The 23,516-nt window shown below is 52.0% G+C and overlaps 1 protein-coding gene across 1 annotated transcript in view; it reads right to left on the bottom strand.

Annotated features, from left to right (window-relative positions):
- Positions 1-3,517: 3,517 nt before the first annotated feature.
- GYPC (glycophorin C (Gerbich blood group)) overlaps positions 3,518-23,516 on the bottom strand; it is a 43,718-nt gene continuing 23,719 nt past the window's right edge. The window contains exons 2-3 of the mRNA XM_022590584.3: positions 6,270-6,320; positions 3,518-4,198 (exon numbers count right to left, since the gene is read on the bottom strand). Coding sequence (XP_022446292.1) covers positions 4,002-4,198; positions 6,270-6,320 — 248 coding nt within the window. The 3' untranslated portion in view covers positions 3,518-4,001. The remainder of the gene's footprint in view (positions 4,199-6,269; positions 6,321-23,516) is intronic.

The raw sequence follows: 23,516 nt of genomic DNA, 5'->3' as shown, positions 1-23,516 counted from the left end.
CATCTTATTCTGGCTGGGCCTGGGACCCGGTGGGCTGGGGAGCAGGCTGTGCTTCCATAAAGTTTTCCAGGACACTGGGTAGGCCAGGGGGATGAGGCTGAGGGGAGGGGAGGGAAGAAGTGAGGTGCCAGGGAGCCCAGCTTCTGTGGGCCAGTTCTCAGTACAGTCAGTACAGCCAGTACAGTCGGACCTGGGGCTGTGGAGGGAGGGAGGGAGGGAGAGGTGACCAGTATTCCTCTTCCCACACAGGTACCAGCCCTCAGGGAGGCCCAGGGGCTCATCCTCTCCCTGGAGTCTTTTTAAAGGAAGGCACTTCTGAAACTGAGCAGGACCCTGTGGGGCTCCTGGGCATGAAAGCCTTTCTGTGTCCCCCATTTCTTGTTGGTAGGGAATAGACTCCAGCTTCCATGACCTTCCCTGAATTCCAAAGGGCATTTTCAAACAGTTGCTAATCAGGGAAGGGAGGGGATGCAGAGACAAGGGAGGAGCAGGCAAGAAACAACAGTGCAGCCTTGGGGCAGGGTCCTGGTTCTCTCATGGGATACACACAACAATATCTTTGAGCTGTTCTGCAGAACTAAAACCCCCAACAAATGGAAGATGCTAACAACTTGATGAAGCATTCTTCATTCCAGAGAGCAGGTCACAGTTTGATATCCTCGAGAACCACAGAAGCTCATCAGGAGACCACCTGAGGCCAGATTAAAGGAGCGCAGGCCCTGCACACACCCTGATCCTGATCAGCAACCCTGGCCTTGAACCATTGCTGTAAAACTCCTCACCAAATCCTGCCCACCCCCCACCCCCCAGGTTGGGGCACACAATATTTGAGGGCATGAGCCCTCTGTGTCCCCCTCTGCCTGGCAAAGCAATACAGCTATTCTTTTCTACTTCACCCAAAACTCTGTCTCCGAGATTTGATATGGCACCGGTGTACAGAGGCTGAGTTTCCAGCATCACTTCTGTGTGTGGGCTCTGGGTGCTCCCTCTGTGCCCACTGGACAGTAATCTGTGTTCAAACTCCTTGAAGATGAGGCCATGTGCCCACGTATTCTCAAAAACCTAAAGTGACGTCACAACAGAAAGGAATGTTAGAAGTCATTTAGTGTTTCCTAAATGTGGGGAACTCTTGGCTCACAGCTTGCAACAGGTATTCTGGGAAGAAATGGAGTCTTGGCCAAATACGTTTCGGTAGCGCTGTCTGACTCTCCCTGCCTTGCCATACACACACTGGGATACCGGAGACGCTGAGGAGACTTGGCATTAGTTTAACTTCCCTTAATAGGCCACTTTCCAAACTTATTTGCACATGGAACACCATTTTGGTTTGGGCTGTTTATCGCCACTTTGCCAAGCTGGTGTTCTATAGCATTTTGGGACATGGATACAGCCAAACCTTTTATTTTATAGATGAGAAAGCGGAGGGCCAGTGAGCTTGGTCCTCTCACCCCCACCCCAGGGAAAGGCCTCAGCTTCTGAACATGTCTCTTCCATCTCTGCTTCTTTCCTTCCCTCTGCTTCTCTCCCTGTGACTTCCAGCTCCCTTAGTTGGCAGCCATCCCTGTCTGAGCTTGGATCCCATTAGTTCTCTAAGGAGAGTCATAGGAGACCTTTTTGCTGACTCCTTGTATAGATGGCTCCGCCTCAAGAAACCTGAGCCCTGAGAAGTTCCTGGCCACCTGGGCTGCAGTCTTTAATCTTGGAACTGCTGGTCTCCAGGTGAGGGATCGCTGAGCTGCTGGGAGTCTTAGAAAGACTCTCATGCAAGAGGATGGTTAGTAAGTTCACTTTAACTCACGGTTATTCCTGAGGAAGTGTTTAAATATGACGCACTGAGGAAATTTCATTGACTGATAACATACCCACTATACATCCAACACCAGTTATTGACATCCGAAGACAATTAGTGCGGAGCACACGACACATTTTCTCCTGCCATCAACACTGGGAGTTGGCCAGGGAGGTCAAGCGAGTTGCCCAAGATTCCAGGACCAGGACAGGGGGAGCCAGGGCCCAAGCCCAGGGAGCAGGGCCCTGCAGTCTACACTCCAGCCTCTGGGAGCCATTATCACTAATGTTAGCATGGGAAGGATGGGGTGATGCTGTGATTCATAAGAAATATATATTTGCTCATTCAGATGACCAAAATATGTTTCTCATATATATTTATTTGGTCTTTGTACACTGTTCCTGGCTCATAGCTTCCAAAACCCTTGGAATTTCCTAAGGGCTGAGAGTGATAAATGTGTCTTCTGTTATTTGAATGAGGTGATTTTTGGAAGCCCCTAAGGGTGGGGGGCTGGTTGTCAGGGGAACCAACCACCTGACTAGAGGTTTGTAACTTTCAGTCTCGCCCCCTTGACTTCCAGGCGGGAGTAGGGCTGGAGGTTGATGGTCAATCATCATTGACCAGTGATTTAGTTAATTATGATTATGTAATGAAGCCTCCATAAAAACCCAAAAGGACAGCTTTTTGGCCCTTCTTCAGAGAGCTTCTTGTTGGGGGAGCCAGAATGCTTCTGTGCCACTGTGCTGGGGCCCTGTTCAGGACCTCACCCTACTCTATTGCTTTACCTGGTTGTAGATTCATAACCTTTAATAGCCTTACATATATATATATATATATATATTATAGTTGATTTAAAATGTTGTGTTAATTTCTGTTGTACAGCAAAGTGACTCAGTTACACACATATATTCTTTTCCTCAGTTACACACACATGCTTTTCTGTATGCTTTTATGTTATGGTTTATTGCAGGATACTGAATATAGTTCCCTGTGCTATACAGTAGGACCTTGTTGTTTACGCATTGTATACGTAATAGTTTGCAGTTTGGGGTTCAATAACTTTTGATAATAAATCGGTAATCTGTGAGTAAACTGGTTTTTCTGAGTTCTGCAAGCCCTTCTAGCAAATCAATCGAACCTCTGGAGGGGGTCATTGGAACCTCCAGTTTGTAGCTGGTGGGTCTGTCACTGACATCTGTGGTGAGGGTGATCCTGTAGGACTGAGCCCTCTGGAATCTGATTCTGTCTCCAGGGAGACAGTGTCAGCATTGAGTTGAACTGCTTGTTGCTGTAGGGAAGCCTCCTCTGCACGTTAGAATTGGGCTTGGGAACCCTTTTCCGATGGGATTCACTTGTATTTTTAGCAGGTCCATTCCTTCTAATACCAGGCATTCGGGAACCAATGCTTCAGCTAGTGCCCTGGGGGCTGGGGCAACCTATTTCTAGAGGGACACTGCACTCGAGCATCTGTTTCCTGAAGCTGTGCCCAGGTGGGGAAGACGCATGCTGGTCACTGGGCCCTCCCTCTCTCCCTCCCTGGTGGGGGCCAGGAGCCATCTGTACAGACTGTGTTCTCTGACAGCCGCCCCGTGGAGCCTGAAGTGGCCGTCCCAGTATCAGCGGGCAGAGTCGATGAGAGAACACAAAACTGCATGGATAACAGGTAAGCCCTGGGCAGCCTTTATCTTTCCCTAAACAATCACAGTCATGTTATTTGACTCTGAATGCTCCATTACGTTTCAGATTTATTTCCAATCATTGAGAGCTGCATCCATGGGAGACAAAGGTGCCTTTGAGCTCCGGCACCTGCTGTTCCCCCCAGATGTCAAGGGCTGACGTTTGATGTCTTTATCCGCAGTCGGCGTGATGATGACTCACTCCTTGCTTCCCACTCCTAGGCCCACAGCCCCTTTCACACCCAGCAAGGACTTCCATGCCCCACACGCAGGTGGCAACGTGCGCGGCCCAGGGGGAGCCGACCTCCTCCCTCTCTTGCCTCTGGCAGAGCCTGCCTGGGTCCCTGGGAGACGCCTCTGCAGCTGGGTTCCTCCTTCGCTCCCTCCCCCACTGGGCGGCACCCAGTGTCCCAGGCGAGGTGCGTGTCTTGGGGTGCGGGGGGCGCTCGCGGGCTGCCTGGTGCTGCAGGTAGGGGGGTGGGCTTTCTCTCCTGGACGGGGAGGCGTTGGCGGGAGGTGAGTACTGGTAAAGTCCTTCAGATGAAGTACTCCTTTCCGCTGCTGTCACCGTTGTCCTGGAGGGACGGGTCGTCCTGCAGGGCCGCGTCAGCGCTCTCGGCAAACTCCGTGCCCTTGGCCTCGTTGGTGTGGTACGTGCCCTTGTGCCGGTACATGTAGTGCAGCATGAGAAAGAGGAGGCAGACCAGCACGAAGGCCACGGCCGCGATCACGCCTGCAGGAGCGGAAGCACAGGGCTCTGTGTCGGGGGGGAGAGGCCGGGCTGGGATGGGGGAGGACGCAGGCCGGACCCACAGGATTGTGCTGGGACAGACATGCTGCCGGCCAGACACCAAGCCCAGACAGGCTGGCTCCTTCCTGCCTCTCTCTTGCCCTGCCCAGGGCACTTGCCCCTCCCCTGTGCCCATCTAAGCTACCCCTGACCTCCCCTCTCCCTCCGTGCAGCATCCTCAGACTGAGGCTGGAATCTTATCCCAGAACTGACCCTGCTCCGAGGCGCTCCCCGTCTGCTGAGGGAGGCAGACCTAAGTGCACCATCCACGGAACGCAGCTCGCGGGTTTGCCTAAAACTGATAGGTTCACGGGACTTGGAACTTTCAAGGATTTTTTCTTTTTTTTAGAGATAAGTTTAATTCAAGAATTAGGTATTTTATATATAGCTATTAAAAAGGTGGAAAAATTATTTTATAAAGACACAATCATTTTTTAAAACCTGGCAAATACAGAGAAACACAAATGGACGTTAACATGTCCTTAATCCTTCGGCTCAGAAATCACCGCAGTTAACAATTTGATATCTTTCCCTCCAAAGAAGCATTCATGTTTAATCGAAGTTCTCCTTCAATCTTCAAATGAATGGCCCTCTCTAAACCTTTGTAACACTTTAGTATTTAGAACTTGTAATCATTTTCAAACTCTTCTTACTGGAGTCCCTCTGGCCGACTTACGATTCTCCAAACACTTTTTATTTGACCAATTTTCCATGTCTTTGCACATGTTCTCTCTGCTGAAAATATTTTCCCCTCCCCTTGTCTTCCTGGTAAACTTGGATGCTGCCTTCAGAATCCAGCCTCTCCCACCTCCTCTAAGAAGACGCCTTTGCCTTACTCTCCTGGCCCTGCAGAGCAAATCACTCCATCCCTTAGCATTTCTGCTGTACTTTGTAAATCTGATAACTCTGAGTTTTAGAAGCAGGACAATCCCAGCTGAGGGGGTTCCTGGGCATGGGATTGAAGTGCGAAAACCAGGAAAGTGCCAGGAGTGGGCGAGGGCGGGGGCGAGGGCTGCCCCTGGAGAAGTGTGGTGTGTGTGTGCCCCTTAGCCCACAGCTCCCCTGTGCTCCTGGGAGGTGGGGTCTGCAGGAGGGGCTGGGAGGTGTGGCTAGAGGGCTGGTCAGAAGGAAGAGGTCGCTCAGGCCTTTGGAGTGATGGGGTGAGAGGGTAGGACCAAAGAGTTTGGGTAGGACTAACGGGTGGCGCTCTCACGTGGGGAGGTTCAAGTGCAGGTGTTTGCTTTGAAACCCCAGAACAAACCCTCTGCCTTGACTTAGAAGGTGGGTTTACTGGGGGAGGGCCCTTTGGAGAATATGTAGAGGCTACAACCGTTCCCAAGTCCCAGCTTTGTGGGACAATTTCCTCAGCTCCCCGTGGCCTTTAGGGGACACTTCTCTCTGCATGATGTTAACGGCATTGTCTAAGAAAAAGAAGGTCCAGCCATTCAGTGAGTAGAAGAACATCAGGGTGATTGCCTGCTTTTATTTATTTATGTCGAAACGTGAAGTTCCCTGAGCTAGGAATGAGCTAGGGAGAAGTGTGAAGCTCAGGGCACCACAAGCTATAGCTCACAGACTTAGTCTGTCCTGAAACACAGTTTGGGTCACAGCTGTGACCAGTGGGGGCCAGTATGGGTTTCAGAGCAAGGCTAGGGCAGGGTTAGGATGGTGAGACAGGGGCGTTAGACCTACGACAAGAAGCAGTGTGGCTTGAGGGAGCCGGGAGAGAAGTCAGGGAACCCTGGTCAGCCCCCAACCCCACCCCTCCCTCACCAGAGCGGCTCTCCCTCCAGCCCCGCTTCCCTGTGTATCTAGGGCCCTGACAGGCCCTGATGCAGGTGCCTTGGCACCTCACCCACCAGGATGCTGTGTTGGACATTTTCTTACAGAGCCAGAGTCCCCCGGTCCACCTTCAAACCACCTTTGAGGGAAGGAAAGCAGGGCCATGGCAGGTCCTGCCCTTAGTGTTTCCTCTGACCCTCCTGGCTGTTTGAGGGGCCCCCGGACAGCGTACCTGCAATGACGGCGATGTCCATCTCCCTCGAGGCCATTCCGTGGTCGGGGTCTGTGGACAGAACGGAAGAGCCTGAGGTAAGAAAGGACGGCTGCCCATGCCCTGCAGTGTCTCAGCCGAGCTTGCACCCTCTGCTCACAGGTGCACTGGCCCAGGGTGCATGGGAAGCTGCGTGGCACGCAGACAGGCCTCTGGCCAGGGGCGCACAGGGCCGGGCCCAGGCTCTCCATGTCTGCTGACGGTTACTGGAGAGCATCGTGTCGCTCCCAGGGCTATCAGACACCATTATGGCATCTCCAGGACTGAGCCAGCCATATGTGAGGGACCTCTGCTGCATCCCTGCTGCATCCCTGACCCAGAGCCCTGCCTGCACCTGCAGGTGCTCACCAGACACCTGCGGGGGTGTGAGGGCAGGCACGACTGTGTTTAGTGCAGTGTCACCTGCCTCTTCAGGCCTCAGCTTTTCTCATGATGATGGTAAAAACAGACCACCTGTGGGGTGTCTACACATGTCAGGTGTTGGTTTAGTTGCCATCCATCTAGTATACCAGGTACATGGTATTATTAACCCATTTCACAGGTGGGACACTGAGGCTCAGAGACTGATGTGCCCACCGTCACACAGCTGGTCTGGTGGGCGAGCTTGAGGCCGGGACTTAAGGCTGTGCTCTCTGGGGGGCACTTTCTCTCTTCTCACTTGAAGACGCCCCTCCCAGGAGGGCTCCTATCCAGAGATCTCTCCCTAAGACCCTCCACAGGCCTCTGCATCCTTCTTTTGAGGGTAGGGACACTCGGTGGTGCTATCCAAGTTACTAAGTGCATTTTTCAGAAGCTCAGTGGTCTAGCCAGAAGGCTACGATGTCCAGGAGAGCAGGAACCTCTCCTCTGGGATATGTGTGAAAGGAAGGATTTATTAGAGAACGGAAATATCAGTGTTCACATGGAAATCCCATGTTCCCATTACAAGGGCTCCACATATTAAAACAGAGAAGGCTGCTTCGTAATAGTCATTTCCGCTCAGATAATCACTTTAATTGTAGTGTGATGAGGTCATTCTCCCCAGCGCAGCTGCCAGATGCCCCTTTCTGATAAGAATCTGGCTGGTGGTGGAGGGAAGTGGGGGCTCCAGGCTTGAGACCCAGAGGAGGAGAGCCAGGCTGGGGGCTCTGAGGCCAGCACAGAGCCTAGAGGTGGCGGAGAGGAGAAAACAAGGCCTCAAGTCAGCAAAGAGACAGAGCAGGTATCAGGGCAGGGGGAGGGAAGTACAGACAGGAGGAGGTCAAATGGATGCTGGACTTTGCAATCCAGGGTGGTCAAGTGCAGCCTGGGACTTAGTATCTAGCACACAGTAGGTACTCTAAACATTTACTGAATGCAGGATCGAGGGGATAAATGCACACAATAAATGAATGCATGCAGAGGCCAGAGTTCTAGAGCTTACTCCATCACTATGCACCTCCCATTTCAGCAAGAAAGAATAGCCCCTTCCTTAAGTTGGCATGGATGGTTGTAGAAGCTCAAATACCCAGGATTGCTGTTAGGAATTTTCCAGGTGAAAGTAAGCCTTTCTTAAGTCAGTTTGTCCAAGGCAGCCAGGATTAGAAAGGACGGCTATTCTTTTTTTTTTTTTTTTTTTTTTTTTTTTTGCGGTATGCGGGCCTCTCACTGTTGTGGCCTCTCCCGTTGTGGAGCGACGTGCAGGCTCAGCGGCCATGGCTGACGGGCTTAGCCGCTCCGCGGCATGTGGGATCTTCCCGGACCGGGGCACGAACCCATATCCCCTGCATCGGCAGGCGGACTCTCAACCACTGCGCCACCAGGGAAGCCCTGCTATTTCTTCTTTTAAAAACAATTAGCAATTGCTTACCATGTGCCAGGTACTGTTCTTAGCACTTAATGTGTTTTAACTCAAATAGTCCCTATGACAATGCCATTCAGTAGCAGTTATTATTGTCCCCTTTTTACAGATTTGGAAGCTGAGTTCCAGAAAAGTGTAATTGATTTCCCTGGGTCAGAATCTCTCCTGTTTGAGCCTGAGCAGCCTCAAGATGACATGCCTAACCCTGCAGGGCCCTGCTCAGTGGTGAGCCCGGGTGAGCTGGGTGAGGACCAGAGGTATTTGGCTTGGATCACTTGGGGTGAATTTCTTGGCTTGGGAGTAGGGACCAGAGCTGAATTTGTTCAAGTTGCACCATGTGACCGGACTCCAGGGTAGTGACACTTCAGCCTGGCCAGACCTGCCACCTAGGTCAGAACTGGCACAGAGGAGGAAGCTTGGGCATGTCTGGGAAGGTGGGGATGGTATAAGACAGTGGATGTCAAAGTGTGGTCTCTGGAACAGCAGCATTTCCTGGGAGCCTGTTAGAAATGCACATTCCTGGGCTCCACCCCAGACCTACTGTACCAGAAGTGCTGGGGCTGGGGCCCAGTAATCTGTGGTAACAGGCCTGCAGGTGATTCTGATGCACGCTCAGGGTTGAGAACTGCTGGTGTAAGAGAAGGCTTTATCAGGATGGGTAAGAGAGGGTTTATCAGGATGGGCCCTTGAAGGATGCATAGGAGTTTGTGGCACAAACAAGAGTATAAGCATTGGGCTTCCCTGGTGGCGCAGTGGTTGAGAGTCCGCCTGCCGATGCAGGGGACACAGGTTTGTGCCCCGGTCCGGGAAGATCCCACATGCCGCGGAGTGGCTGGGCCCGTGAGCCATGGCCTCTGAGCCTGCGCATCCAGAGCCTGTGCTCCGCAGTGGGAGAGGCCACAACAGTGAGAGGCCCGCGTACCACAAAAAAAAAAAAAAAAAGAGTATAAGTATTTCAGGCAGAGAGCTTAGCCCCTACAACAATCCCTCACCTCTCTCTAGTTCTCAGTTTTCTCCCCAAATGACTGCTTGCCATCCATGGCACCTAGGGTCCTGAAACTTGGGCTTTCATCTCTTGCTTCTGGAGATGCTGCAGTGAGAGTCCTCACTGGCTACACCACCTCATGCTGTTTCAGCCAGCATCAATGATGTGGGATATTTGCAGAAGGCTAGTTGGAGTGAGCTCGAATCCCTCCCAGGAAGTTGATGGGTCACTGTGCGATTGGATTACGAGCCTGGAATGAGAGTCCACCCCTTGCTGAGTTTCAAGGGTAAGTAGGAGCTTGGGATTAGAATCACTCCGAGCTCAGGAACTGGGATGGGGGCCGATGAGCAGCTTGAGGTGGGTGGATTTTATGGCAAAGAAAGGTGTTATTTATGGCCAAGTGTGCATCTGAGATGAGAACAGACAGCGGTCTACTCCTGAGATTGGACAAGCATGAATGGCCTCCACCCTTTTTGTAGAGACCCAAAGTGCCCTGCACGTTTCCGTCCTAGCTCTCCTCAAGATCGCAACGCCCCCCGCCAGAGAGAAAGCTCTTCGAGTCCCAGGACCGCATCTGTCTTACTCACAGTCCTGCGTGGCTGGCACGGAGTAACAGTTGTTGAGAGTTATTTGAAAGCCTAGTCCTATCTGGGGAACAGAGGATGAAACTGCGCCCTGCACTGTCCACATCACTCTGATGACCCCTGGGTTCAAATCCTGTGGCTTGACTGACTTAACGGCAGCACATGCGGTAAAATTCTTAATACAGACTGGCTTTAGTTTCTGTGTGTGTAAACAGGGATAACAAACCCACTTTGTGGTAAGTGTTAGAAATGATACACACACATGTGATAAATGCTGTCTATATGTTATATAGACAGTTACTATGTGGTACGTAGCTCAGAATAGGTGTTTTTCAGTTGTGGCCACTGTTTTGATTGTGAGTCTTATTATTACTCTGGTTTGCATGGAATTCAATGCCGTTCACCTAAGGGACCAGTTCCCAGATGCCGTGGGTCCAGGCAGACGCTGGATGCTGGTCGTGAATTCCCAGCATCGTCCGGCTGACAGTCAGACAGCACCGGATGCTCAGTGTCTCTCTTTCCCGTAACACTGCAGGGACCAGGAGAGCTTCCAAGAAACAAAAAGTGAGTCTCTGACCTCAGGGTGCTTACAGTTTCCCTGGGTGGTGTGATTGTGATGGATGAATTATTTAGGGCAGTGTCTGTCACACAGGAAGCCCCAAGTCACTGGTGGGTGACAACCAGCTAGAGAGAGAAAGAGGCAAAGAGAGAAAAAGGGAAGGAGAAATAAAGAAAGAAACCAAAACAGGAAAAGAGAGAGGAGACAGAGAAAATAGCTTAGAAACCACCAGGTCCATCATCGGTAGTCGGGATACTGTTTAGGGAGCTCTGATTTCTTTTGTGCACACACACCACAAGCATGCGGATCTGAGTCACAGTGTAAAGGGGGTTTCCTACCGAGGGCGGCATTTACCACGATTTTTGGAGACTGTGATTTAGACAACAACACGACAAGAGGGAATACACAAAACCCTTTGTGTCCTACAGTGTCGGGTTCAAGGGTAGCCCGTCTACGAGATCAAGCAAGGAGCAGGCAGATGGAGAACAAAGCACGGCCTCATACCAGTGAAAGCTGATGTAGGTGATGGCGGCCGAATGGCCAAACAGCCTGATACCTCTGGGCTTCTGAACACCCCCGTGTGGCCACCCAGCTGCAGGCCTTGCCACAAGGCCAGGGCCAAGGGCAGGGACAACAGATGTTTCCCGTAGCTGTGGATCCAGAGAGGGAGAGGAAGGGAAGGGCTGTTCCTGCCCCCAACTCACATGCAGGGAAGTCACCACCTCCCATGGAGGCATGGTGGGGAGTGAGGGCAGGGATCGGGGGGGGGGAGGCTGATGCTTTCCTAGAGGCCTTGGGAAATTTCAGGGGTGGGAAGAATGTTCCAGGACTAGGGAAGTTCTGACACAAGTCCTGGGGGCTCAGCCTCAGTGGGGGAAGCAGGGGGAGGACTTACTAGGCAGCAGGCTCTGGATGAAGTAAGTTGCCACTTACATTCCTCACAGCAAGCGAGCCAGAGGGAAGTGGTTATCTCCAAAGAGCTTGAGCAAGTGGTCGACATCTCACAGCCCAAAGAGGCAGAGTCTGTGTTGTAACCTGGGATCCCCGGCTCTAAAATGTGTGCTCTCTCCAGAGTGCAAGCTGCCATGGTTGGGAATGGCTTCTCTCCTGTGCCATCTGCAACGCGGCAGCAGCCAGAGCCCTGCTGACTCTCTAGGTTTGCAGGGTGGTCCGCTGCGTGTTTCCTGGTCAAAGGCAGCACCCCTGGGAGGTAGCAGGGTGCAGAGGTGCTGCCCCTCCATGCAGGCGACAATCTCTGCTCCAGCTGGCAGCTTGGGCACCGCTAACAGGATGCAGCACTTTAGCAGCAGCTGGATCCTCGGGGCTCCAGCGGTGCTTCTCAGATGTCAACAGAGAGCAGTGCTCAGGCACTGGCTCCAGGGACACAAGTTGACCCTCCTGTTGCCACCAAGAGCCTTGCTTCTCTTGTGTTTTCTGATGAAGCTGTGCAGGGAACTTCTTTTTCCTGCAAGGGTTTGTCTTCAGCACCTCCTGACCCACCTCTAATGGTTTTTCCTATTGCCTCAGGGGTCCTGGAAGAAGCACCCCATTCCTGTTTCCCATCTCCCACCTGGTCCAGCCAAGAGGAAGAATTCAGGCACGGGGCAGAAGACTCTGGGAAGAGTAAGATTATTTAAGCCTTAGTAGCACAAAGGGAAACGCTTGTTGACCAAAAGGTTTGTCATCAAGTCCTTGAAGAATTCATGCCATGACAACGGTGTCAATGCCAGCAATTAGCAGACGTGGCAACCACATCTCTTGCTTGATGGTTTGCTCTGTGCTACTTACACTGAGAGCCTTCTTTTTCAGGGGGCTTAGTGGGTGGTGGCTTTGCGTGAGGCTGACTTGGGTTCAGAGGAAGGACAGGAACGTTTGTGGCCCTAGATAGCTCTCCTTGGCTCACACTGGAGTTTCTCCTTCCTTTTCTAGATTCTGGCCTCAAAGGCCTGATGCAAGTGAAATAGAAATCAGCTGACGATTGACGTTTACTAACTGACTTTCCTTTGTGGTAAGAAAAAGGTCAAAGACATTTACTTTTCTTTGATGGTCTGTTGTTATCTCACACTGAAAGGGTGTAGCATTCAAGCTACAACAGGGGAAGAATGGGTCTCAGAATATAAGAGCCCCAAGGAAAGAAACGGATAGCTCAGTATCCACTGTCCATCTCTCTTGCAAGACAGCCAAGGTTGGCTGAGCAGTTAGCATTTGCACAGCCCCAGGCTTCACCGGATGCAGAGAGGATGAGGTCTGTCCCCAGAAGGTTTAGGACTTGGTTGAGGAGACATGACACATTTACATGAAAAGTTAGACTCTGTGTGTTTAAGTGTCAAAATGAGCAATAAAGACGTGCCCGGGAAACAGAGTCACAGATGGAGAAACCAAATTTATGGTTACCAAGGGGGAACAGGGGGAGGGATAAATGGGAGATTGGGATTGACATATACACACCACTATATGTAAAATAGATAACTAATAAGGACCTACTGTGTAGCACAGGGAACCCTACTCAATACTCTGTAATGGCCTATATGGGAAAAGAATCTAAAAGAGAGTGGATACATGTATATGTATAACTGATTCACTTTGCCATACACATGAAACTAACACAACACTGTAACTCAACTATACTCCAATAAAAATTAACTAAAAATAAACTTTCTTTAGCACCTAGTACAGCCCAGCAACGTGGTGGATAGTAAAGGCAAGGCCCCTGCCTTCAAGGAGCAGACCGTACAGCAGAGACAAGGACGTCTGTGGGTATAACTTTGGAAAGGGTAGGTTTCTGGGTTCTCCCGAAGGCTTCCTGGAGGGGGTGGTCCCCAAGGCTGGCCTGCTGAGATGCTGAGTGGGTGATGCTAGCAGCAGTGGTAAGAGAAGGACGTGGAGGGAAAGCTCACGGTGGGTCATCGGGTGTCGGGGTCTGGGCTCCCGGCAGCTGCAGGTTGTATGCTGGGGAGGGGCGTTACCTGCCTGCAGCTTCCAGCAGGTCACCCTTCCTATCTGTGCAGAGAGCCTGTGTCACGTTCCCCGGGCTTGCAGACCAAATTCTCCAGAAAAAGTACCCGGCCAGGCAAGGCCAATGTGAATTTGACCTGCCTTTTATCAGAATGTGCCTGCCATTCTCAAGGTCAAAACTATTGCCCTCATGGTCCCTGTGTGTCACCTTATAAACAGTCTCCCCGGCCCCAGGGCTGCCAAAGTGCTGTGCAATGTTATTACACTGCTCTGAAACCCCATCCAATGATCCAGCCACGCTTTCCTCCTCCTGGCTGTGATGCTGCCTTCCCTGTTGCCCTGGTGCCTGATGCTGCTATATTAAAACAGGCACAGATGTCTGGCAGACACCGGAGCCTTGCAGGCTGCAACATGCCAGCCACATCAAAACACTGGTGGGTGAAGTACTGGGGCCTGCGAGGGGGCAAGGAGAGGTAGACTCCCTGCTCTGGAGATCAGAGCCATTCCCGGCATCAGTAAACTGGGGAAGATGCAGCCTGGGGGCAGAGGCAGGAGAGGGGGCCTTCCTGCCTCTGGATCCTTTGCTCAGGGAGCTTTCATACTCAGGCATTGTCGTTTGGGGGATGTGCTCAGGGGAGGGGAACTGAAAGCTGAGGATGCTGTAACTCACAACCCAGAGTGTCCAGGCTTTCCTCCACCTATATTTCCCTGCTATTACCCCTGAGCTTTTTGTTTTTTTAGATAGAGCCTTATTCCAATACAACGACCAGTCTGCCTCAGTTGAGCTACAGGGTCTAAGTAAAAGGAAACGCTGCTTTGTCTCTGTTCCTGGGGCCAGAGTATAAAAAATGGAGCCCCTGTCTCCCCAGCCCAAGATGGTGACAGCAGTGGGAGTCAGCAAGAAGCCCTAAAGGGGCGGGGGAGGGCGCATCTGGGGAGTCAAGGGTCTGCTGAGCAAGATGAAGTCGCCACTGTCCACATGCGGACGCTCCTCTGAGAGAGGGAACCTTGTCAGCTTGGGCTGTGTGGGGTTTGGGGCTTGTTCAGGAGGCAGCAAATACCCCCACGGTACAGAGTGAGGAAAGGGAACCGCCGCTCCCTCCCCACACCCTGTGCCCACCGCCTCCTGAGGACCTGAGGGTTTCTAAGAGAATGGAATTCAAAAGAGACAGGAGGAAGGGGAGGAGAAGATCCAGTCCGGCTGCTGTGTCTGGTCCTGGGGAGGATGCTGGTGCTTGGTATCAGTCCGCTTCTCAGGCTGGGGTAGCGGAGGTGCTGGAGAGGTGTCTGGTTCAGCAGGTGTCAACGGAAGCTCAGACTTGAGACAATGCCAAGACCACGGAAAGGAGCTCAGCAGGTTTGCTCTTCCCTGGAGGAGGAGAAAGCCTGCCCTGGAAACAGCTGGTGTGGCTTCAGCTCACTGGGAGAGGAGACCCAACTATTTAACTTCTGATTTGCACCTGTCCCTTTATCATGCCCACTGATCTTCACGTTGAAAGGAGAACAAGTTTAAGAGGAAACGGAAGTTGAGGAGGAGAGGAGGCGGGTGTCACCCGAGAGTGAGATAGCGTCCCTGCTCTGACCAAGGTCAGGGTCCAGTCTCCGGAGGCCCTCACACCCCACTGGGAGAGGGACAGACTGGAGCCCTCCTATCCGTGTGTGCACAGGACTGCGCTCAGCCTCTGGGGTTTGTGTGATGTCCGGGTCAGTGTGTGGAGCTGGTGTCAAGGCCTTTTATGCTGTGGCCATTCCCAGCTGATGGCCCTCTCCTTCGTCTTACTCTGTCCAGCTAGGTCGAGCGGCACCTCGGAGGTGGGATTTGTCCTCATGGGCAGTTCTGCAGCTCTGTCCCTGATCCCTACCCAGATCCAGCCCATATTCTAAGCCTCAGGCTCCCCAGGATTGGCTGGGCTCAGAGGTCCCCAGACACAGTCCATTCCCAAGGCCCCATGTTTCTCCATCCTCCCGAGAGGGGCTCTGCCTACTCAGAACTCACTCCTCGACTCCCCTCTGGACTCTTACATGTACTTCAGCAGCTCACACAGGGGTGACTCTCTGACCTCTGATCCCTAGAGAAAAAGAATGCCTGATCCCCAGGGCGGACACACATGGCAAGCCTGGCACGGAACGAGGGTTCAGTATGGCGGGTCCTCCAGGGAAACAACATCCTTCACGTCTCTGTTTCTTTTTCAGGGCTAAAGGGAGACTGGGAGCCTGGCAGCATTTGGGAGGAATTTGCTGAATTATGGATAAAGAGGGAACAGATCAATTACTCACCATCCACTGAGTACAAGACGCAAGGCCCTAAGGAGGGAAGGAATTAAACACCCTTAGGAGTCTTACTAGTCTTCTCAAATGGCACGTTACCCATGCTTCCCATCTCGAGGTAGGATGACACCTATGGCATAGGGCAGACTTTCACAGGCAAGTTACCCCACATCTTGGAGCCTCCTTTCCTGTCTCTGTTATACAGAGATAGTAAACCCCCAGCCTAACAGGACTGACAGCTGAGGCCCTGGTCCTCAAACTTGATTGTGCATCGGAAGTGCCTGGGGCATGGGATCTGTTACATCCCAGCTCCCTGGGTCACTGCCCCTGCCGCCCAGATTCTGAGTCAGCAGGTCTGGGTTGCACCCGAGATTCTGCATTTCTCACATGTTCCCAGGCAATGCTGCTGGTGCAGGAGCCTCCCTTTGAGAACTGCTGAGCTCATGACCGTAAGTGCTGCTTACAGAGCATGAGGCTCCATTCAAACACTGTTACACACCTCCCTTTGCAAGGGTGTGATATTAGGCTTCAGCAACTAGAACTGGGGGGGCCTGGTACCCCCTCAGCAATGCAAATGAGCAGCCACCGTCACAGCTGATCTGGTCACGGCCTGAGCTCAGCACCCTTTCTTTCAGGTCCAGATGATGTAGCTGGAGACCTGGCACAGTAACACACTCTGAGAATTTGTCACCTCTGCTGGCTCCCCTGCCTGGCTGGGCGAGGGGACAGGGACACTGTGGCAGGGTCTGGTAGCTGCCCGCACCCTCTGACCCATGACCTGTCAGGAGACTGCAGCCTTGCTCTCTGGAAATTCTGAAAGGGCCCTCAGCTGCCCTGGATGCCCATGTGTGCACTGACTGCGCTGAGACCCAGGGAAGGAAAAAGAGCCACTGCTGATTCAGTGAAGTACATCTGGGCTCCCATGATGCGGCAGGAAAGCACTTCTCCAAAGGAAGGTGTCTGAGGCACCAAAATGGCAAAGGAAGGAAGTGGATTCTTGAAGATATGGGGCTGGCCAAAAAGTTTGTTCCGGGTTTCCTATAAGATGGTACGGGAAAAACCCAAACAAACTTTTTGGCCAACCCGATATGTTGAGGCACCAGAAAAGGCACTGTGTATCTCAGTCAGAATCGCTTGGCTTCCCAGATCCCAGCTCCACCAGAACCGGCTGAAGCTCAGAAGGCTGTGGACATGCTTTTTCCAGCCCCAGCTCCATCTAGACGTGGGAAGACCGAGAGTACACAGAAAGCTCCCCTGCCTACTGGTGAGCTGAGCACGGCGGGGTGGACGGGGACAGCACGAAGGGGCCATCCTGCAGGGCAACTGAATCCCCGCCCCACACCTAGACCACCTTGGGAAGTGCCAATCCCAGTCTCCTCATGTGTCCAATGTGATGGCGCTCCTCTGTAGGGTCCTTGTGAGCTAGTATGTGGTGAGCACCTAGGACAGCGCCTGGCGTAGACTGGCCATTTGACTGTCACTTATTATCCTTGTCCACAGTGTTGACACAGCTTCGGTCAAAGTGGGATTCTCACAAATGGGCAACTTTCATTCTCTCATACGCTCTATGGCCAATGTATCACCCTGAGCATCAAACACTCCATTTCTAGTCATTGATCCAGAGAAATCATCTGAAACAGGAACAAAAATTCATTCTTGGCAAAGTGTATTGCCATTGGGTTTAAACTGGAAAATAAAAGAGGACAGTCTAAATGCTCCACGTTGAGAAACTCGTTCTGTCAATTACGATACACACACAGGACAGAATGTTCTGCAGTTACTGAAGGCATGGGTGGGAATTCTGAGCGACAGGAGGAAATGCTTACAGTATGATTTAATGGAAAGGAACAGGACTCTAAATATAAACTATGTTAAATATACAAAAAAAAGGCTTAGTAAAAGGAATGAAAGGATGGTGGCTGTTGGGTGGTTATGGGTGGGGGCTAGGTTATGGGAGTATTGTTTTCTTCTGATATACAGTTTTCACACACATCCACACCCACATATACATTCATGCACACACATGGCCTCCTGTGACCCGCAGCCCTGCCAGTGACGCCCCTGGGCTGACGCAGGGGCTCCTCTAAGGCACGGTCCCCAGCCTTCACTGGCGGGCCTGTGAGCATCTCTGGTTGGTGACAGTTATGTCCCAGCCAGGGCCAAGTATGTGGCTGGTGGGTAGGATCCAGGTATGATGGAGAAGACAGTTCTGTAAGGAGAAGCTGTGCCTCCCAGTGAGATTCGGAAGCCCAGGAAATGGGGCAGCAATGCTCTTTTCAGTCCTCATTTCAGGCTGGGGGACCAGCGTGGGGACCAAGAACTTGACCTCTCCAGCTTAGGGAACAGCAGTGGCCAGGGTTATAAAGCCTCTCCCTGGGAGCACCCTGGACATCTGGCTGCTATGACACTTTATCTGAAGAGAATGTCACCTCCTCCACAGCCCTGTGAAAGCAGGACCAGCCCCCTGCTAGATCTGTGTTTGTGCCTTTGTTTGTTCTCCCATTCACACCCCAAGGCTCTGCAGCTCCCCTGGCCTCCGCTTCTCCAGGGACCATATTGCCTGGGGCTCTCTTCCCACTGGAAACCCTCCTTTCTGGATATGGGTAATGATGTAATTGCCACCATTTGGGGGCTTGCTTTATAAGTACATGTATTGGTGCGATTTCTTACAAGAACCTCCGAGGTGGATGCTATAATGCCTATCGCTTTACAGTGGAGGAAACTGGAACGGGCCCAAGGTCACACAATGGTGACAGGAGAGACTGGGTTGGGGTCTGACCCAGAGAGGAGATGGCCGGCTATGAACCAGCAGGTGGGCCCCCCACCAGACACCACGTCTGCTGGTGCTTTGATCTTGGACTTCCCAGCCTCCAGAACTGTGAGAAATACACATCTGTTGTTTTAGCCCCCAGTCTGTGGTATTCATTATATCATCCAGAAAGGACTACTAAGGGCTGAAATAAGGGAGCCCTGCAGACATCGGAATGAGGAGTGTCCCAAGCAGACACCAGCCAGGCGATGTGTTCCTGGGTGACCCAGGGACCGTGTGGTTGCTGCAGAGTGAGTGAGGGGCAGAGTGTAGAAGGGGGGGTGATGGCACGACAGGCTGGACCCTACGGGCCTCTGCGAGGGATAGGAGGCCAGGGCGGGGGTCCAGCGGGAACTGTATGAACTGTGTGTGCTTGAGGCCTGTCACTCTGGCTGCTGTGCTGCCAGAGGACAGACCCTGGGTGAGGAAGGGAGAGGTTACGAGCATGGTCCAGGCAAGTGCTTGGACCAGAACCATGGTGGTACAGGTGATGAGGGACAGGGAGATTTTGGATATATCGGGACTGTGGGGCAACTTGGGCTTGCTGACGGATTAGATGTGGAGTGTGCAAATAAATAAAAAAAAAAAAAATTAAAAGAGTCAAAGTTTGGGCCTGAGCAGGAAGGATGGAGTTGTGGTTCACTAGGAGGGGGGCCCGGGGGCAAGGTCTGGTGGGGGGCGACATCAGTGCTGGCTGAGGGTGTGTTATGCTCAGGGAGCCCGTTAGATGAGAAATGCACAAAGGTTAGTTTCGAAGACTAGTTAATAAATCTATTTTCTTTTTCTTTGCACAGAAGCTGGTAATCTAGGACCTACGTGGGAACAACTTTATATATGAATATTTTTTGTGCTTGGTTTTACTTGGGTTGGTATGATACATTATAGTTAAGTTCCTTGAACACTGTGGATTCCCCTAATGTGTATGAATGACTGAGGCTTTGTAGATCAAGGGACGTTTCCTCCCTTGCTTGGGGAGAGCTCGGGGAGAGGGGAGGGCTGAGGGAGGGGTTGGGCGGAGGCAGAGGCAGTCTCCAGCATCTTGATGGTATTCACAGACCCCCGCGAGTGTGAATGAAGGAGAGGACCCAGAGCTGAGCCCTGGAGCTTGGACATGTGGAGCCCAGGATGAAGCAGGCAGCGAGCCAGGAGGAGCCCGGGGGAGCGGTACCTGGGAAACAGGGCCACCCACCCCTGCAGCGGCTGGGCGGCCCCATCACAGCTTTCCTCCTGCTCTGTCTACAGCTGCCCGGTTCTCCCCGGGGCCTGTGTATGTACTAGACTCCACCTCGTCACACACTATATACATCACTGCTGAGACCTCGCCCCTCTCTCCTGCGTCATCAAATCGGCGCCCCCAGCAGATACCCCCTGAGCACGCTGTTCTCCAAAATGAAGAAAAGACAAACCTCCCTTCTTCGCACCCTGTCTCTCTCCCACTCCTGGCCCCTTTCTCTGCCCCCCTGTACAGCAAAGCTCCTCAAAAGGATTTCTATACCTTCTTTCCATGTTTCAGGTACTTATTTTTTCAGTGAAATAAGCTGCCTTGATAATGTTGGTGCTTGGAGGGGTGAGTGGGGGAAGCAATTGGACAGAGAATTCAGGTTTGGGATCACACCAACAGGTGGGACCAGTCAGTGTGAGGATGTGTGTGTGTGTGTGAGAGAGAGAGTGGGGTGTGCTCCCAGCCATGGTCAGCTGTTTGAATTCAGGTACACAAGAAGGGGAACAGCTGTATTTATTGATCCAAGCCTGGGCCAGTAGGAGAAAAGGAGAAAAGGAGAAAAGGTTAAGAGAGTTCATTGGACATTCAACAGAAACCATCTGGGGATAGAACAGTAAACAAAATAGCTGAAAGTTCTTGTCTTTCTGGAGTTTACATTCAAGGAGAAGGATACAGACAAGAAAAAGGAGAAATAAACAAGCTATGCAGTATACTAGATAGTGCAAAGACAGAAAACAAAGCAGAAGAGAGGAGGGGGCTGTGAGCGGGAGTTGCAAATTTAAATACTGTGGCCAGGGAAGGTGGCATTTGACTTAGCCCTGAAGGGGGTGAGGGAGGGAATATCTGGAAAAGAGTGTCCCCCACGGCGGGAACAGCAGGTGCAAAGGCCCTGGGGTGGGAGCAGCCCCAGTGTATTTAAGGACCAGCCAGCAGGCCAGTGTGGCTGGAATGAAGTGAGCCCGGGGTGAGCTGTAGAAGATGCAGTCAGAGACTTAAATGCGGCTGGATCATGGGCCTTGAGAGCACTGGACGAGCTTTAGCTCTTATTCTAAAATAGACGGGGGCCATGGAAGGATTCTGAGCAGAAGAGTGACATGAACTGACCGTCATGCTGTCAGGTGCTCTGGCCGCTGTGCAGGGGAAGGGGACCAGCTGGGGTCCACGGTACCATCCAGAGGAGAGAGGATGGTGGCTCGGACTTCAGTGGGAGAGACGAGAGGTGGTGGGTTTGGAATGTCTTTTCTAGGGACTCTGATGAGGGGCTGTGGAGTCTAAGATGCTCAGGGGAAGAAGTGAGGCGATGGAGGGTGGTGGACGGCAGGAAGCGGTCAGGTACTGGATTCGCGGTGCCCACGCGGCTGAGGAATTGCCAGAGTGCAGATGTGAAGTCAGCAGGGGCCCGAGCTAGAAGTGCCAGGAGCTTTCGGGGAGCAGGGTGGTTGAAGTGAAGACGTTGGAAGTCTCCGGGCATGTCTCGTTCTGCTTACGACTGCAGGAGCAAGAGCTGATGCCCAAAGCGGGGAATTGAGGTAAGTGGTGTGTGTAGGGGTGACGGGATGCTGGAGGTGGTATCTGAGAGAGATGGAAGATGATTGCCTGGCGGTGGAGAGCATGATATGTGCATCAGGGAGAAAGGAATAACAGTTGTCTCCAAGTGGCCCATCTCCACGCTGTGCCTGGTGGCAAAGAGCGGGAGGGAAATGGTCACCACCTAAGAGGGCCAGCAGTGTCCTGAGAAGCCAGGCGTCTGCTGCAGGAGAGGGAAGGTGTGCTCAGTGGGGCTGGGGTGGGAGGCTGGGTGGTGCAGCCTGTGGTCCCCCTGGGCTGAGATGGCAGGGAGATGGCAGGTCTGGGGATGGGGGTGACCGAAAGGCCTGGGGGTCCAGGCGTCCTTGGTATCTGTGTGCCCTTCTCCCTTCCCTGTAGCTTTTCTCTTCCGCATCATTCAGTCCCCAGGACGGACCCTCTCGGGATTCAAGGGCTAATAGCACTGGCGTCAAGTCCATGGGGCCTGAGAATCTGGGTTGTCTGCCCCTTCCCATTGCCTCGGTGTTGGGGACCAGCCAGCCACATCGAGTCCACGTCCCACTGCCCAACGTTTCAGAATCTCTGGACTCTCCCAGCCCTCATTTCAGGTAAAAATCCTCTAAATTTGTCTTTTATTGTTGTTTCTTGTGTGTAGTGAGCCAGCTGGCCAGAAGGAAGCTCCTGAGAGGTGGAGGTGCTGCACCATGCTATAGATGCTCCTGCTTTGTCATGGCGTTCAGGTCACATCACCTCCTCTGAGAAGCCTTCCCGGATTTCTGCATGGGGCTTGTGTGCTCCTTCCTTTTTTCCTGCAGGGGCAGCAATCTTTTTAATATATATTTTAGGCTTTGCAGCCCACATATGGTCTCTGTTCCACGCCCTTCTTTGTTTTATCAGTTCGTTAGTTTGTCTGGTTTTTTTTACAACCCTTTAAAAATGTACAAACCCTTCTTAGCTGGTTGACTGTACTGAAATAGGCCACAGGCTGGGTTTAGCCCACAGGCTGTAGTTTGCCGAACAACTCGTTCAAATCACCATTAAAGTGCTTTGCTGTCGTCTGTCTTTGCACTAATTTTTGAGCTACTAGAGGGCGAGGATTGTATCTGACCCCTCACCATCTGACACAATGCTAGGTGAATGAATAAGTGATGTTGCGTAAAATATCCTCTGACATTTCCCAACTGACTCTTTTATCATTATTTTTTCTACATACCTGCCTGTCACATGTTAAATAAATAACCTCCTTAAGAGTCTCCAAGTCAGCTATTAAACAGTCACTCCACAGATGTACACAAAGCTCCCAGTGATATAAATGGCTGTCATTTATTAAGTTCTTTGCTGGCAGCAGGCTGTTGTAGAGGTGAAGCCAACATTGTGTGTGTGTGTGTGTGCATGCGCACGAGCGTGTGTGCCTGTGCATGTGTGCATACGCGCACGTGCTCACCCATGTGATTCAAGTACAGACCACTGGGCCTCTGTGCATCCCACGGTCACGCTGACGTGCCCTCCACGGTCCCAGCTCTTCAGCTGGATCAAGTACGCTAATCCTTACCACTTCTCCAAGGACTTAATTCACTTAAAAAATCATATAATTGCATTTTCAGCATAATTAGGTACCTAATTACATGACTAAATGTCCTCAGTCAGGCTGCATGTGTAAAGAATGAGGATGTAGTTAGCCACGTTTTGTTATTAGGTTTCCAGGAGGCTCATCAGTTGGTAAATAGGAGGTAGAAAATGTTTTTCTCTTCCCTTCATGGGGTTTGACAGGCAGGAAAATGAGCAGGACAGTGAGAGTGGTGGGAGGTGGCTGGGAACTTGTGCTGCCCTGGGATCTCAGTTAAAGCCTCAGGAGAGCCTGTCAGATGAAGGCACGGAGTACTCGCAGTCTACAGACAGACACTAGCACTCCCCTCCCCTCCAGCATGTGCTAACGGGAGGCCACAGTGACCTAGAGACACAGGACCTTCAGTTCATGGGCCCAAAAGGTGAAGATGGAGCAAAGGATCCTCAGTGGAAGGAAAGCGTGTTCCTCCTCCACTCCCTGGAATGCTTCTCCTCCCCTCAAGCCAGGGTAGGGGCTGCACTAAGAGTTGCTGCGTGCTCCCCACTCTGGGTGGAAGGATCCTGAGGCTCAGCATTCCTATGGGTGCAATGGGGCCATGAGTGAGCCTGCCGCTGGGGGCGGTTGTGAGGATGACATGAGATGATGTGTATGATGGTGTGGGATGAGTCTGTGCGCCATACACATGAGCTGATACTGAGGGATACCACTGTGATTTGTTTTTTCTGCTGAGATAGTGTTTGAAAAGGGTGCTAGGAAAGAGAGGGTGCATTCTGATCTAAATACTGGGAGTGTGTTGCTTGGGGTGGTGGTAAAGAGAAGGGCGAATGTACATTAGCAAACTGCTCTTTACAAAAATTGTCTGAAAGTGCTTCAAGGGGGCATCTTGTTGTGGGTGAAGGGAGCATGGGTTGCA

This window comes from Delphinapterus leucas, chromosome 8 (genome assembly GCF_059928025.1).
Source record: "Delphinapterus leucas isolate spDelLeu-1000000601 "Yukka" chromosome 8, BTC_Dleu_Yukka2, whole genome shotgun sequence".
Classification (NCBI taxonomy): domain Eukaryota; kingdom Metazoa; phylum Chordata; class Mammalia; order Artiodactyla; family Monodontidae; genus Delphinapterus; species Delphinapterus leucas.
The sequence above is the reverse complement of the archived record's forward strand: the minus strand, read 5'-3'. Positions and strand labels throughout refer to the sequence as shown.